The 17,895-nt window shown below is 42.2% G+C and overlaps 1 protein-coding gene across 1 annotated transcript in view; it reads right to left on the minus strand.

The window, feature by feature from the left end:
• Positions 1-17,895, minus strand: part of Filip1 (filamin A interacting protein 1) — a 185,159-nt gene that overhangs the window by 5,731 nt on the left and 161,533 nt on the right. The window contains exon 5 of the mRNA XM_033756836.1: positions 3-1,782. Within this exon, the coding sequence (XP_033612727.1) occupies positions 3-1,782 (1,780 nt within the window). The remainder of the gene's footprint in view (positions 1-2; positions 1,783-17,895) is intronic.

The following is a 17,895-nucleotide window of genomic DNA, read 5'->3' on the forward strand; positions in this document are numbered from 1 at the left end:
ACCGCGGTGGACGCCACGGGCACGTCCACCATCCGGCGCCCCGCCACGCTGGGCCGCAGCGCGCGGCTGTAGCGCTTGGACAGCTCCAGCTCCTTGCTCAGGTGGAGCACCTCCTGCCGCATGCTCTTGTTCTTGTTTTCTTCTTCCAGAAATCTCTGTTGGAGGACCGAGTAATCTACCTGGAGCTGGGAAAGCTGGTCTTCCTTGTTCATCAGTTCGTGGATCTTCTCCTTGAGAGCTTGCACCTCGGCTTTCAAATCTCGACTCTTGGCCTCTTCCAGCCGGAACCTGTGTCTCAGTTCGGCCTCCTGGCTCACGGCCTCCCCTTTCTCTATCGCCTTGTTCTTGGCGATTTGGTGCTTGATTTCCTCTAGCTGCTGAGAGAGGAAGTTGGCCTTATCCTGCTCCGTTCGGAATTTCCGCTCCAGCTGGTCGTACTCGTCCTCCGTCTTCATCAGATCCCCTTCCACCACCTCCAGCTGCTGAAGGCGCTTCTTCAGCCTCTCAATTTCCAGCGTCAGCTCCTTGATCTTGTTGTCCTCTGGGCCGGTGAGCTCGGGCCCCTTTCGAGACCTCCCTCTCCTTTCTCGTTCCACTTCCTCTAGACCGTCGAGTCTCTTCTTTAACAAATCCACACTGCAGCTCAATTCGGAGGACTTTTCTTCCTCACTTTTCAGCTTACCTATCAGCTCATCTCTCTCTTTAGTCAAACTGTACACTTTCTCCTCCATTTCAGACTTCAGTTTTAAGAGCTTCTTACTTTCTTCAATTAATTTTTCAGTTACATCCATGACCTTTCCTTGTTCCACCTTAAAATTTTTATTGAGCCCATCGACTTTTCGCTCTTCTTGCTTTATTTTCTCCATCATATTTTTCCTTTCATCAACCAGCATCACAGTAAATGACTTCAACTTCGTAAGGTCGTCTTTGAGGCTTAGCTCAGCCTTTTCCAACCTACTTTCAGAGCACTCGAGCTCTTTCACTCGGCTCTTGACCACCTCCAGCTCATTCAGCAGGTCTTTGGTTAAGTTCTTTTCTTTCTCCAGATTCAAGTGCAGCTGGGAGCATTCCGACTTACTCTTGCTAAACGCTTCCTCCAGTTTCTCCAGCTCGGACATTCTCTTCTGCAACTTCTCCACTTCAAGTTTGAGCTCCTTGCTGTGATGTTCTTCCTCCTGCAGCCTCTTCCGCAGTTCCCGACACTGGGACTCAGTTTTGGTGATCTCCTCGTCTTTACCCTCCATCTCCAGCACGCGCTTTCGGAGATTTTCCACTTCTGCCATGAGGCTGGAGTTGCCACATTCCCCTTTGGCGATTTTGTCTCGTAACTCTTGAAGCTCTTCCTCGGCCTTCTGTAGGTTTCTGTTGGTCTCTTCTAGCTCCTCGATCCTCTGAGACAAGCCGACCAGCTTGAGTCGTAGCTGTCGGTTGTGAGACTCCTGGTTAGCCAGCTTGGCGTTCATCTCTTCATGCTCTTGAGTGAATCTCGAGGCCTTGTGTTCGAAGTCCACCTCCAACTTGAGCAGTTTCTGCCTGTCTTCTTTGGATTTGGAAGTGACCGCTTTGAGCTTTTCTTCTTCCTCCTTCAGTTTCTGGGTGAGATCCTGTACTTTCTGGCTTTGCAGGCCCAGTTGCTCGATATGCATTTGCCTTTCATCCACCAGCATGAGTGCGAAGGACTTGAGTTTGACAAGCTCGTCTCTCAGTTTATTGAGCCGCTTGGCATTTTCCTTTTCTTTGCGGGCTTGGTAAGCCTTTTCTTGTTCAAGGAGCTTTTTCAACCTAGCAAACGAAATATGGCCATGTTAAAAGCAGTAATTAGCCAATACGGTAAAGTCTTAGATATTAAGTAAAAAAGAAAACCTTACCAAAATGAACCCCTTATTGGTTGCGGTAATATCAATTCTGAATAACCATTAATTAAACGAATCAGAAGTGAGAATACTGGCTAATCTCAGGGTAGTAACTTGACGGGGCACGAGGAGGTCTGCTAGGATACTAGTTTCCGTTGTGTGCACATTATACAGGAGTTTTTACTTTATGAATTTCTGCCGCTCTGTAGCTGGAACTCAGAGAGCACTGAGCTACATACCAGACGTTTTTTATTTTGCGACAGGGTCTGTAAATCCCCTGGAACTTGCAATCTCCTATCTCAGCCGCCAAAGTAACTGCGATTACAAGCACGTGCCACTTCCTTTGTGCATGCGCGTTATACTGTCATAAAATAACCAGTAAAGCTAGGTAGTAATAATGTCTATCTACATGGTGCTTTCTGGATTCTGAGCCCTAGTCTCCATGAGACATCAATTTTCGCTGCCATCCTCATGAGGAAAACGAGACAAGGTGACAGTGTCCCCTGCCCTGTCTCACAGCCAGGAAGAGGTGGTGCTGGGATCCCAACTCTGCCAGCAGAACCCTTACTGGGTACCGTACAGTCCCAAGAGAGAAATTTAGGTAAGAAAAAGGAAAGGCCCAGAAAAGAAGAACTTTGGGGTTTTCTCACTTTGAACCCTTCAAATAAACCAATTAGCTGATAGAAGGCAAGAAAGGCTTTCTGAATCCAAATCTGGTCTGCATAAATGCATTTTGGCTGACACCAGAACTGGAACAGAATTTGGTCTCAGTTCCTAGTTCAAAAAAAATTAGAACTAAGTAGAAAGGAGAGCTAACTTGTCATCACTATATAAATGTGGCAGCCACGGGAATTACTGTTTCATGTTTATGAGATGCATTTTCTCTATGGTATTTATGTACAACTTTAAAACTAAGGATTCATCAGAATAACAATCTGTCATTCTTGGGTTGGTCAGTTAACTTGTATCAATGGCTATGGCTAGCATTACAGTTCTATAAACAGATTTAAAACTATATTCACTATGTTAGTGTAAAAGTGCATTTTAGTCAATAATATGTTTATAAGAGAGGCAAGTTATAAACAACCACTAACATTTATGCATTTGTTTTAAGTACATTTTATTCCTTCAGTATATTTTGAGCCTTTATTATTTAGACGCATTTCATGTTGATGACTGGATTAGCTTTTAGCTACGTAAACAGAATTTGTGTCACATTTCACTGTGTAAGGAATGGTTGGACCTACACATGGCAGCTATTCACAATTAAAGCCATTGTGGGAGAAATTTACCATAGAAATGGTTCTGATGGTGTCAAGTATTTTTTAATGGAATTTGTTTTTATAGAACATATCCTTGTGCCTCAGGTAGGCGGGTGTGTGTGTGTGTGTATTACTGGGAACTGAACTGTGAGGTTTTTATGTCTAAAGGAGTAGGGAAAGACTTTTCAAATACTATGGAATCATATGAGCAGTACTTAGTAGTTTTGTCAAACATGGTCCTCATGTATATAAAAGGCATCTGTTAGAGCCAGGCTTGGTGGCTCACCCCTGTAATCCCAGCACTCGGGAGGCTGCAGCAGGAGGATCACCGTGAGTTCGCGACCAGCCTGGGCTACATAGTGAATTCCAGGTCAGTCTCAACTACACAGTGAGACCCTGTCTCAAAAAACAAAAAATAAAACAAAACAAACAAAAAGGCATCTGTTGACCTGAAGTAAGTGACTTTCATGTGTAGAAAATATAAAATTGGTGAGCAATATTCAGGCAGAGGAGGGCAAGCGGAGGTCGGGAGGATAAAGGGATGCGAGCTGACTTTGCAGTTGGTGTTGGGATGGCCACCAAGAAATCTTGTTCTGGGGAAGAAATGTTTGCCATCCCAGAGCCTCCATGTCTTATGCTTATTTCAAGAGTCTCTTAAAAGCTCACCCCTAACTCCAATTTTTTGCCAATACCTAATTTAAAATAAATAGAAAAAGTCTCCTCTGTAATGAGTTAAATGCCTTACTGTTTCTTTTAATTTTCGCAGCTGCCTTTTGAGTAAGGCATGATTGTTATCATTATAAACAAGGAAGTTACTGAAATTAAAGGAAGATGATTCGGAAGGGATAGGCTGGAATTTTAAACCAGATCTTAATGTGATTCCTCAAATAGACCTTGCCTGGACAGCTCAAATCTGCAAGGCTTTGTTTATGTTAACTTCGTCTCTTTCATTTGATTCCTAGAATTGTCAAGTCCTCTGGACTTGACACCTCACACTTCAATGTTGATACCTCACATTTTAGCTGAGACCTCGTTGTGCGTAAAGGGTAAAATGACCCCAATCATGAGTGAAAAGGCAGGTCAGAGGTGCACAGAGCCTGACACCACGCCATTCCGGGGCACGGACATTGCTGTCAGCCCCACGGCCCTGCTCTTTCTTCGTTGCTCCTGAGCTCGCACTCTTTCTCTATCCTATTATTTATCCATCGTTCTTGTCAGGTTTTTTGTTTTTGTTTTTGTTTTTTACTTTTTGAGACAGAGTCTCTCTCATTGTGTAGTTCAGGTTCGCCATGTCACTATGCAGCCCAGCTGGCCTCAGACTCACAGGGATCTTCCTGCCTCAGCTTCCCAAGTGCTGGGATGACAGGTGTGAGGTTCAGCTTCTTGACACTTTCTGAAACAGTGCTGGAAGTCCTCTTCCGTGAGTGTTTTACGAGGTGTGATTAAAGAAAATGCAGGGAATGCTGCTACCAAGTGCCATCCAACAGGAAGGCAGGCTTGTAAAAGCATTGCGGTGTGTCCTCCTCCATCCCGCTCGCCAGACCTGGCACTGTGTGACTTGTGGCTCTTCCCCAAAGTCAAAGGCAACATTGTGAATCAGCTCAGGACATCAAGACAACCGAAAAGCTCAACTAGGCACTCCTGAAAGAGGACTTTTACAACAGCTTCAGGAAGTGGCAACAGCGCTGGATAAGTGTGTTGGGAGCCAGGGGGCGTATTTGGAGAGGGATTAGTGGTAGTGTGTCCTTCACTGTCATTCATTTAAAAAACTAAACGTCAGCGTTTACATTGTTGGGAACGTCTCCTATTCTTAATTCAGTTACCTCTCACCCCTCCATTGCCCTCACCTCCTCCCAAGCCACCATCATGTTTTGCCTGGGTTATTGCAAAATCCGCCTGATCTGACTCCGAACTCCCACTCCTGTCTACTCTCAGCCCTCCCTCGCCCATTCCTCCTCCCCAGAAGCTCGAGTGATGAAAAGCAAAGCAAAGCAAATACTCTAGAAAGAAAAAGAGAGAAGTACACACAGAAAACAGCACAGGATCCATATGGGACAGACACGAACACACTTCCTCTCCATGTAAAGTACATTGTTTTTCCTCATAGCAATCGGCTAGTTAATAATAAAGAAATAATAATAGCACATCGTTGTTAATAAAGAAGTACTTATAGAATACCACTGATCTGCAATCCCTAATACAATAATGAATGTGAGTAATATTCATCGACGCCTCCCAAGAACAGAGAATGGTGGACTTCTTGTATTTATTGCCTCCCGTGAAATACTCTTACCTGAATCACCGCAAGCTCCTAGAGCTAACTACAGACTTCAGGAGAGACGGACGGGGAGAGAAACTGCTGAATGACCTCACAATAATGATCCAGAAAAATCCAAAAAGTGGGCAACTATATGGGACAAAAACCTTGTTTCTTTAATAAATAAATAGCAATGAAAAAAGAGCAGAGAGGGAGACCTATAAATCAACTGAAACTTAGAATACAGAACAATCAACTGTAACCTTTTGGACTCTTTTTAAAACTAATTTTTAAAAGACAATTGGAAAAATATTGTTGATGAATTATTATTTAAGTTAGGTTTGATAATGAGCTGTAACATGAATGTTTAAGCCTTCATCTCTTAAGAAGATATATACTGAAACGTTTATGAATAAAATTGTATATCTGGGATTTATATCAAAACGATCCAAAGGAATGGGAACAGAAGAAACCAGACCAGTCATGAATTCACTGTTGGAGCTAAGTGATGGGTTCTTTACATTATTTTCTTCAGCTTTGTAAATATTTGAAATTTTCATAATAAAATTTTTTTCAATTCCTTTTTAGAATATTTAATTTCCCTTTCTCTTCTGAATTTGAGCTCCTTTGGTCTCTGGTCAAATTTTTCCTACCCTATGGTGCCTTGTAACTCTCACATTTATCTGTGGTTGTGAGTGATTCATTCCTTTCCATGTTAACAATATTAACTTTGTTAGAAACGTTTACTTTTTCTTTCTTTCTGGGATCCATTTGTGATGTTTTGTCAAACACATGCTAGAGGGCTGGGGATTTAGCTCAGTGGTTCTGCCGCCTGCCTCGAAAGCACAAGAACCTGAGTTCGATTCCCAGTATAAAAAAATAAATAAATATGAAAAACCACCCATGCTATACAACGCATCCTTACTGTTCTGCCCCACAGATATTTGTTGTTCGTCTTTCCTTTTAAAGTCTAAGGAGAAACTTCTGGGGGGCTGAAATGGGTAGTGATGGATTGGTTTTCACCTTATTCTGATAACCCATTTTGCTCAACACCATCCTCGGACAGTGTTCAGACTGTGCTCTTTAAGACTCGAGGCCCTGCCTGCTCCATCCATCCTCACTTCTTGGAAGGCAGCAGTTTTGGCTTTCACAGGTCTTTCCCCTCAGCTTTCTACACACTCCTGCTTTTCCATCACTCCTCTGAATTTATCAGCCTTAGTCAGAAGGCAGCAATTGGCTGTGCCTCTTTGAAACGCTGTCCCTTGTCACCATCTTAATCCAGCAGACCCCACTCTGAAAACTGACATCACTGTGAAGCCATGCTAGGCTTGTTGCTCAGCCAGGCCATGCTAATTTCCCTTCTCAGCACATGAGTTTTGCTTTTCTTCAACTCTCCCTGTATGGATATCTCTGTCTTTCAAGAGAGGCGGGCAGGTTAAAACTAGCAAGGGCATGACAGTAATTAAAGATGAATGAACCTCAAAAGAATCACACTTGCATACAACTTGGACTCTAATCGGTGCATTTTTTCCCAGCTACAGCACAGCACAGAGCTAAGCTGCTTGTTAACGTGAGCAGACGTTTACCAAGTGACTCAGGAAAAAGTGTTACTTTTTAATAGATTATCCCAGTTCTTCCAGCTGGATAAATAATTATCCAGAAATAATCTAATGTCCCCAGTATAGTGTGCAAGACCGGAACACAGAGAGACAGATAAAGCAGGGTTTTCTCAGCTGCAGTCAGATCTTATCTTCATTTGAAATTTTAGTATTTTCTTCATCATAGCTTTTTCTGCATTAATTTTTATTTTTAAATAGTGCATTTAAATGGTGTTTCTTTTCTTTTCTTTCTTTCTATTTTTCTTTTAAGACAGGATCTCACTATGTAGTTCAGGCTGGGCTTAAACTCACAATATAGTCCAGGCTGGCCTCAGACTCATGGTGATCCTCCTGCCTCAGCCTCCCAAGTGCTGGGATTGCAGGTGTGCACCACCCACTACAAGGAATAGGGTGTATCTTGATACACAAGAGTTTTGTGACAGCTCTTAAATGCTAACCTCCAGGTGAGTCTTGCTTGCCTCACCCTAGTTCCAACTCTGATTACTGAGCTCAAGAGAATAATTTTTTATATAAAAAGAAATGGTGGATCATTTATAATAGGACACAAACTTTGGAGCTTTGTCTTTGTTTTGTATTTCTTAGTAAGGATGAGTTTATAAAAGCCATTGTACACTTTTGCCTCTTCCCCTCTTGCAAACACCAGCAATATTTTAGGCTATCTGATCTCCAACATTTTGATCCTAATCTAGCATAAAAGAGCAGACGGCCTGTCTCACCGATTCCCACTTTGCAGAAGAACTTGGCAATACAAATTTTAGAGAAGAGAATAAAAATAGGCAACCTAATGCTAGAAAGTTTTGTGAACTACTCTCCTTCATCAGAAAAGGTGGTCTTGTAGTGACCTGAAAGGTCCAGTTCATCTTTTATATAATAAAACTATACCCTATACATTCAGAAATAATTTAGTGATTTTTTGGGGAGGGGAGTACCGGGGATTGAACTCAAGGCAGGCCACCAAACCGCTGAGCTAAATCCCCAGCCCTTAGTGATGTTATTACATTTACCCTGGTAGTATAATCTGTGCAGTACAAACAGTACACACACAAACCTCACAAATTCAATTGTACTCTTCCTCAGATTTGGAGGGACTTATGTATAATTCTGCTTTAGAATAGGCACATTAGTGACATGCACATTAGTGACATGCCTTAAGGTCCAGTTGTTGAAAAGCATAAAGGAAGTGTGTGCATACGGACCCTGTGTAGGTTAGCACTATGGACACAGAGATAGGATAAAGGACAAGAATACTCCTGGGCCCTTAACCTGTAACTCATTAAAAGCATGATTTATTTTCTTTGGAGGCAGGCAGGGACTTAAAAGTGTTCTGTGCTGAACGCCGTGACTCTTCGCCTGGGCCTACAGATCTCAAAAGGTGACCAAAAGTAGAACAAAGCTTGACCTTCATTTTCTAAAACTCTGGGTCAAATCTTCCTCAGCTCTGTCTTCATAGAGCCATGTCAGTCATTTAGGGAGTATCGGTCTAAGCGTTGGCCGAACAAGGTCTATTAGCCCTAAATTTATCTAGTCTATCTCATCACCCTTCAAGCCCGAGGACACCAGGATAAAGGATTCACAAGGACAGACATCTTAGTTATCCCGAACCTAGGGTCACCTTGGATTCCAGCAGAGCCTCATGTGACCAAAACTGCCCTTCAAGCCATCAGGACTCCTCCCATGGGGGTAGAATTCCCCTCAAGTCATGAGGATTCCTGCAGAGCCACAAAACCAGACCTGAGATAATGCTAGCCCGGCCCTCAGCTCACCCTAGCACCCCATAAACTGGTCCCTTCTCTTCTTTAATGGGCCAGTCTGATCTATCTCTTCAGACCTGCGCTCCATTCTATTTCTCAAACGGAGACCCTTTCCCTATCTTTTCTAACTTTCCCCTGTTAGGGTACTAGTTTGGTCTTTGTCAGAGCTGAGCTTCCCTTTCTTTTCTCTTTGTCATTAAAGCTTTTTCCTATAAATTCATGCTGACTGCCTCAGTTTTCGTTTCCATTGCTGCTGAAACAAGGACCCATATTGGCCAATGATAGGACACCTAACAGCACACCAAACTGACTGAAACAAGGACCCATATTGGCCAATGATAGGACACCTAACAGCACACCAAACTGACTGAAACAAGGACCCATATTGGCCAATGATAGGACACCTAACAGCACACCAAACTGACTGTGAAGTTAAACCCAGAATAACTCACCTTTAAAATGAACATGCAGCAGCAACTCAAAGCTATGAAATGCTCATGACTATTACCAGAATGCCTTTCACATAAATTGTGGCTTTCCTCATACTAGTAGAGCACATCCCTGCTGACAAAGAGAAGGTAGCAGCCGGGCTCCACTGCAAAATACTGATTTAGTCTTCAACAAAAATCCAATAATGTGCTGATGTAAGTAAGTGCTCTATTTAAAACCAAGTCACTTAGTACATTGCTAATCAATAGGTCTTCATCATGGTAAAAATTAAAATCCAGAGAATTGTTAGTGATTGGCTTGTAAGAACCACAGAAATGGTTGGTACTTTCTTAGTTTTCTACACATCAGGATGCTCATATGTGAGAAATCACTGAGCGGGAAATCTCTGATCATGTACTCTAGTATGAAGTTCCCAGATTCACAATTAATCCACTCAATAACTCAACAGAGATTGAATGCCCTCTCCTTGTTATCAGTGTATTAGAAATAATAAAATAAAAGGTACATTAAAAAGTAATTATAGCCTGGAGTGGTGACGCATGCCTGTAATCCCAGCACTTGGGAGGCTGAGGCAGGAGGATCGCTGTGAGTTCGAAACCAGCCTGAACTAAATAGTGAGACCCTTCCCCCCTCAAAAAAAACCCAAAAACAACAAAAAAAGTAATATAGGTCCAGGGATTTAGCTCAGTGGTGCCACAGCCTGCTTTGCAAGCACAAGGACCAAGTTCGATCCCTGGCAACACCCTCCCCCAAAAATTAACTATAAAAAAGTACATTATAAGGTGATGTAAAAAGTACCATTTATACTTTAAATATAGGCTAACAAGGGACACACAAATGTGGGGGTGTGGATGGAGGAGGCCATTACTTGTGCCTTTTGCAATTATTCCCAACACTTTTCTCCTGCTATCAGGACTACAGCACATGTGGTACCCTTGTGAGAATTAGATAAAGATCCCCTTTCTTGGGAACTTGCCTCAGGCTAGGGCAACTAGCTTGATAAGCAGAATGAGAACTGGATTTCAGCCCCCGTCTTTCATAATCAGGTACTCATACAAACTACAATCTGCAAAACTACAATGGACTGAGTATTTGTATCTGCCTGAATTCCAAAATGCTTATCTTGAACGTGATAGTATCAAGAGACAGAGCCTGTGGGAACTGATTAAGTCGGGGTGCGGGGGGGGTAAAGAATGGGATTATTGCCCTTGGAAAAGGGACTCCAGAGAGCTCCTTCTTCCTCTCTCCATCCTGAAAGGAAACCAGGGGAAGGATGTGATCTGCAACCAGGAAGAAGATCTGCACCAGGACATGTACCATGGCCTTGGACTTCCGGGCTTCAAAACCGTGAGCGAGCACTGTGTGTTGTTTCTGAGCCGTCCAGCTGTGCTACAGCAGCCGGAGCTGACTGGATAACTTCCCGGGGGCTCTCCCTGCCCTTCCTTCAGCTTCAGTGCATGTGTCCCCTCCCAAGAAGGAACAGCAAGATGCCCTCCCTGGTGTGCTCATATTTCCTAATTGTTCAAAGTAGTTGGCAAACACTGTCTCGGTCAGATGAAGTGTTTTCAAGATAGGAGAAGGCAGGGATAATTCTTTCTTTTTGATGATTATCATAAAGAATCAAGTAAGCAAATCATTTTACTTAATACTTTCTAGGAGAAACAACAACAAAAAAAGCATAAACCATGTAAGTTTGCCAGCCAAGTGTGTGTTCTCGGTCTGCCCCTCACAGATATTATTAAGCTAATTTACCACCTGGCAAATCTATCCTCACAAATAAGATTTGTTTAAAATAATGACCAAAATTTACTAAAATATATAAATCATGCAGTACTCTATTTCGATTTATTTACACAGAAAAGCAACCTTCTTTCTTTAAAATTGGTTGTAGAACTTTTAAATGTAAGTCTGTGTGAAATTGTACTAAATATTAGGTCTACTTTTATCTAACAATTATTTTATCCAGCTTTGGGACAACTTTAAAGCTCAAGCCAAAAAATAAACAAAACTCCAAAGCCACAGACTTGATTTTGTATTGATCTTGACTACTGATAATCTAGGAAAGAGACGTGGGAAAGAACAGTCTTCTGCTGTGGAACAGATATTTAGTTTTGCAAGTGAACAGAAGTTCATGCAGTCATTTGAAATTAACAATCCAGGCTAATCAATGTAGTAAATCCAAGATTTTTCATCATGGTTGAATTCAAGATTTTCATCACTTTAACCACAGAGACAAAATAGTATTAACAATTAATGTTACACAAATTAAATCTATACAAATGAAAACCGTGCCACCTGGCCTCCCGTTCAAATTTGAATCTGAACTAGAACTATAAGAATTTGGTTAGGGTCAATGAAGCTCTTTTGCGAAGGCTTCACAGTACCTCACAGCCCTAACTACAAACTACAGTAGGACTAGCTCCAAACTTTATTTTTATATACTCTGCTGAACTCAGACAATGTTTTCTCAGCATTTTGAAAATCTGCTTAGAGTTGAACTCGTTGCACAGTTATTTGCCATAGTACAAACTCATTCCATCCCCACTTTGAAATGAAGCCTGCCTCCTATGTGCTTTTGTATTCTTGTTGTCACTGCACACTGCGCGTTTCGGAACAAACAGCTTTCTTTGGGTCGCTGTGCATTCTAATCCACGGCCAACTTTTAAGGGCTTTTCCACACACAGAGACAGATCCACAAAGGATCACGTAATAAGAGCAAGAAAACCTTTGAAAACAACATTTTCCCTCAACTTTGTTTTTTGCTCATCAAGAGCTGCAAATCAGAAGACACATTTACAGTCGCAAGCTATCTGTGAAAAGCCTTTCAGAACACATTAGTTGGACTGAGGGTAGTGAGATTTGCAGTTCAGATACCAACTCCCCAAGTTTCTGCAGAATGAGCTTTTATGTTTCCCCTCCATAGAAAAACAGCAGCCCTCCTCATACCACATGAAGGAGCATCTCGGCCGTCCCAGTCAAGGTTGCTGAGGCATCAGGCAAAGTCACAATAAGCTGGTGATTTGCAAGGGTTGTCACCATCCACACTCTGGAGAACCTGTAGCTGCAGGCGAAACGCTGTGCAGTTCTTACAGCCCTCGCCAGATAAGTCAGGACGCTACAAATGTCCAAATCCAGCCTCCAAGATGCTCTTTGCAGAACACTTAGAAAAGAGTTGACTGCCAAACCAGCCTATTAAGCAAATGCACACGGACAAGAGGAACTAACGTAGCTTAAATCAGAACAGATCCTGGCTCCCTCACCTTCGTACTAGGAAGCATGGTAGCTTTTTTGGTTTTGTTTTTGTTTTTTAGAAGGGGGTACTAAAATTTGCCCGAGAGCAGCAGGCCCATCTCAGCCCCCACTCCACAGGGAATTAACCGCCACATTCCAGCCCTGTCATCAGAACAATGAAAGGTGAACGTCGTGCAAAACAGCTTGCGACCACGGACTGGTGATGTCATCCCTTCCTCACGTGGCTCATTATTGTGCAGATTTACTTGGGTCTGTGAGGAGGGGTGGAGCTGGGCCGGACTGGGCGGGAGGCAGCTCTTCAGGAGCGGAGCCAGGGAGCGGGAGTTAAACTTCACACCGAGGGAAAAGCTCTGGGGAGAGGGGAGAAGTCGGGGAAGAAGAAAGAGATAAAGAAAAGATACGCATAAAATGTCAAACGGGCTGCACTCTTGATTTCTCAAACTAGCTGAACTCTGTACAGTTTTATCCAGCGGCTACGGAATTTACCAGGACCTCCTGGATGATTCAACCAACAGGACAGAATGCATTTCCACCGAAGTGCCTGCTGACTCCCGGATCTCTGAATGAAACCACGACCGTGTGGGCTACAGAATGCCAAGGTCCCTTTAGTTTAAAAATCATCAAATGTTTTTTTTACCTCAATGTTCCCCCTAAATGTGACTGGAAATGCAAAACAAACTGTCCAAACAAAAGTGGGTGAATACTCTCAGCCAGACTTCGGAGCACCCGTGTCATTATTCATATAAAATGTTTCCCAAATCTTCCAGTTTCTGCAAACTACTTTTCGGTCTTCTTTTCCCTTTCCTTCCTTCCTTTCTTTTTCCTCCTTCCTTCATGTCTTCCGGAATGCTGAAGACGCTCCAAAAGTCATTAGGTAACTTGAAAGTTCCAGCGTAACATTTTCCAGCCCATATGCACAGGCTATCTGACACGTTGGGAAACAGCTTTAATTTTTTAAAATTTAAAAATAATACCAGATAAATTAGGTAAGTTTGCTTTAAGTGTAGAATTAAAGGTTTGCAGAGTATTTTTTAAGCCCTTGGACGTATTTTATGTTACATAAATATAAGCCATTTTGTTACGGCATAAAAGGAATAGGATGGAAAACACAAGTTGGAGATGACTGGTCACTTATATCCCCAGGGTTCAAGCATGCTTGGAGACTTAAGAATACATCTAACTTCTTAATAGCACAACTGAGTAATAGATGAATAGGACATGTTGCTCAAAGGAGGAACCTGAGGGCTGAGGGCCTGCTCGGTAGAGATTTTCCTGAGCAAAATGGCATCAGAGGCTGGAGGATGAGAAGGACCACAAGCAAAGCACAGAGGCTGAGACACCAGACAGCACACAGCAAGTGCAAAGATCCTGAGGAAGGCCAGAGTGTGGGTAGTTTGAGACACCAAAAGAAAGCCTGTATGATCACAGTGTGCAGGGCCAAGCAAGACCTGAGGTCCACTGAATGACCAACAAGGGTAGTCAGTTAGCATGCGACAAATCCTTATCAGAACTACAGCCTCCGGAGGCAGACACAAGGGTTTCAATGTGCTATAGAGGGTTTTCTAACACAAGAAATGTTAGGAGTCATTTCTTATTTCCTGATAGGTGGTACCTCCATCCCTGGATAAATGGGACACAAAAACATGGTGAACCAACAGCCCATTGTCTTTGGGAGCATCGCTATAGGTCTAGGCCTCCATTTGGTCTTTTCTGCCCCCACCAAAGGACCACCCTTAACCCAACCAGAAAGTGAGCTAATCCTGCAGCGAGGGCAGTAGTTCCCCACTTTCTGTGGTTTTGTTTTCACTCTCTGTGCTTTCCTTTACCTGCAGTTAATCTGTAGTCTGAAAATGTGAAGTGACAAATAACAGAAATAAAAAAAATTCATAAGTTTTAAACAACTTGTACTATAGTACGTTGTAATAATTTTTCTATTTCAGTATTAGCATTGGTAATATTTAGCTGTGTCTAATTTAGAAATAAAACTTTGTCAAATGTATATTTGTATAGAAAAAACAGTGTTCAGCACTGTGGTTTCATGAGTCCACTGGGTGCTCAAGGGCTCAGCTGCAGTGGATAAAGGGAGTTACATTACTGCGTATCTGCCTGATTCAACCTTGCACGCAATGGGGGCTAAAATGCCGCCAAGTAATAAGGACTCTTTGCTAATAACTATATGTGAGGCAAAATGCAGTTGGTCTTGTGACCCCTCATCCCTTGTCAGGAGTTAACAAATATCTCCAGTAAGATCTGACCATTGGAAACACACACACTGGCCTGGCCTGATTCGCCACAGGATGGTAAGGAGGCTCAGTTTTATTCCTGTGGTGCTGATTTATCTGATTAATATGTAGAGAATGTACTTCGAAGCAAGGAGGACAGAAAGTAATGACTGGCCCGGAACTATTACAATAACAGCCGAGATAATGTGAGGTCAGATTGGAGAACTTCTTAACCTTGGACTAGGGCAGTGGCAACTATAACCTGGGGCAGAATCAAAACTTATATTTGGAAGGCTGTGAGGGAAAGAATTCAGATGACTAGGATTTTAGTAAGTGAGTCGATGGCAGTGGTGTTAACTGAAAAGCCACACCAGGAGGTATAGACCAGTAGAGTGTGACCAAGGATCCCACTCTGGACACGTCACATTTGAGAGGCTTGCTAAGTATCCCAACTGCCTAATCAAGTGTAGACACTGATGCAACTATAGTTTACTTCAAGAGTTAAAGGTTTTAATTGAAGGAGCGCTCGTTTGTTTTGTTGTTTTCTACAAATCACATACAAACAAATGGAGGCTTTTTTGTTGTTTTGTTTGTTTGTTTGTTTGTTTTGAGACAGGGTCTCACTATGTAGTTGAGACTACCTGGAACTCACTATGTAGCCCAGGCTGGTCTTGAACTCACAGCGATCTGCCTGCCTCAGCCTCCTGAGTGCTGGGATTACAGGCGTGCGCCACCATGCCCGGTTTTTGTTGTTGTTTTTGCCTTGAGGCTTTTCCTTCTTAAACTTTTTGCTACTTAGTAACTGAAGTGTGTGCACAACTTGGTGGCTCGCTGTGGGAGACCTACGAAGAGTCACCATCTTTTTAGAGCAAGACGGGCATCCACCTGGTGGTCACCCGGTGTCACGACCGGATCAAGTGACTCAAAGCCAAATCTCAGAAAAGCTCCTTATCAAACAGGCTGCGAAAAGAAAAGAAGAGATCAGAGGGCCAGGATTCCTGAAGGTCTGTGAGAAAGAGCCAGCTGAGCATACAGCGAGGTGTTAAGCTTCTCCTCCTGTGAGCAATCACTGAGTGTGCCAGATCCCTGAGCTTTTGTTTCAGGAGACTGTGGTGGCAGCAGAGGGGCTAGGCTGCAGAAGTCTGAGTAGTACAAGTGCTGAGGGTAGAGGGAGCTGCTGGGAAGACGTCATTCAATGGACTAGAAGCCCTGCACTTGAGTTCTTCAGTTGGGAATGGGTGTATTCTCCCAGGATCTCTCCCTGCGCACCTAAGGGTGGTGAATTATGTTGGTCAATAGTTCTGTACACAGTTATGCCTCCTTCCTTAGGAGAAAAATAATCTAGAACTTCCAGTATGATACAGCTGTCAGGAGAAGAATGTGAGCATTGGAAAGTGTGAACAAATTAGGATGCATCTGAGGGATGGACAGGGGAATAAGTAAACGTGAGAAATAAGAACAATTCCCTGATGCCTGTAACTCCAGCACTTGGGAGGCTGAGGCAGAAGGATTGCTGTGAGTTCAGGGCCAGCCTCTGCTACATAGTGAGTTCAAGATCAGCCTGTACTACATAGCAAAGCCCTGTCTCAAAAAAAATAAATAAAATAAAAATAAAAAATAATAAAGAAGAAGAAGTGTTTGGATTTGGTGACACTGTAATCGATGATGGAGATTCAGTAGACCACAGTGTCCCTCCCTTCTATTAGAGGAAACATAAAGAAAATCCTTAAGGCACAGCATTTCTGAATTTAGGAGGAATGAGTTAAGACTAAGCAAAGTTGACCTGTGCTTTACCTGCATCTGAAGCTCACATTCAGCCCCCAAATATTATTTGAATAGTTTCTTGGCTAAGGGTTTACATCCCAGAGATGAATATGTTATGCATTGAGCATGAAAGACTCAACTTTTGATTAATCTTTTCTGTTCAAACTTTTCAGCACCAACAAGTACTTTCCAAACACAAGGATTCTTGGAAAAGGAGCGTACATGTGTTCAAGGAACCAGAGAAGAGCAACCTCCAAACACTGAAAAACACCACCTTCCCAAGTACCAGCCCCCTCCCAGAGCCCAGGATCTCTAATGCTCATCTGAGTACCTTCTTCCACCCTGGAAAAAAAATGAAAGTATAAGAGTAACATAGTCATTCACGCTGGTGCTAAGAGACAACACATTTTTCCAGCACTTTCCTTTCTTGACCATGACTTTGTGCAAAAATATTTATCTGGTGTTTGTTGCGGTGATAAAATGGCTGCCAATTAGGAGCACCATTCCCAGAGTTTTGCATTCCAGTGAATAACTCCCTCACTACTTTTCAATATATTGTTTTGTCCACAGTGCTGAAATAATCCATTAACTCAATTCAAAACTCAACCCAATTACTTTCAAATGAGAGGTCAAAAAGTCCCACTCAGGGGTTGGAAATTTTCACCATTAAACTAATCCCTATTATTCATTTATTCTCTCTGGAATTTATGCATCTTGCTAATCCTCAATTCATTAAAAGAAACTATAGGAGACCTTAGTATTGCACTTTTTGACATTAAATGTCTGTTAGAATCAATCACAATTGACTGGATTACAAGTGATGGTTCAGTGTATTCATAGATCAGAAACCGTAAAAAATCTGCCACTGCAAAGAAGGACACACCTGCTGGGTGTCACATACACAGACTCTGAGGCTGTGCTGCCTGTTCTGTTATTTGCTGATGATTTTCATTGTGTTTCTTAAAACTCAGCTCAAGCTCCTGAGGGCAATCTGATTACAGTGAAAAATAGGCTTGGATTTTCATTTGCATGTATTTATTGTATCTCTCATGATCAACTTTTTAATTCAAAAATTATAGGGTAAATCTATTTGGGACTTTCTAAATAAATGAATTTGGGTCAGGAATCCACTAATTAGTATACAAAACTTTGGTGAAAAATACATGCACTTAAACCTCTTAATTTGTAGTCTTACATACAGCTATCCAGATTTTCCTCCCTCATTTAAAGCATTTTACTTTATCTTATTGCTTTTTTGTTTTTACTTATTTTTAACATATTAACTTTTTAAATATAAGAAATTATATAGAAACACTGTAGTAAATTTATGACCTCAGCAAAATTACTACAGCCAGTTTTCTTCCAAAGGATGTTTATCATTTCTACATATTTTACTTTATAAAATTTTATATGGCTAGAAGTCTGAATTTTTGTTTTTTAGAAAGTAAGTCATCATTTTCCAACT

The sequence above is a fragment of the Fukomys damarensis genome, unplaced genomic scaffold, assembly GCF_012274545.1.
Source record: "Fukomys damarensis isolate Sample0158 unplaced genomic scaffold, DMR_v1.0_HiC HiC_scaffold_27, whole genome shotgun sequence".
NCBI lineage: Eukaryota > Metazoa > Chordata > Mammalia > Rodentia > Bathyergidae > Fukomys > Fukomys damarensis.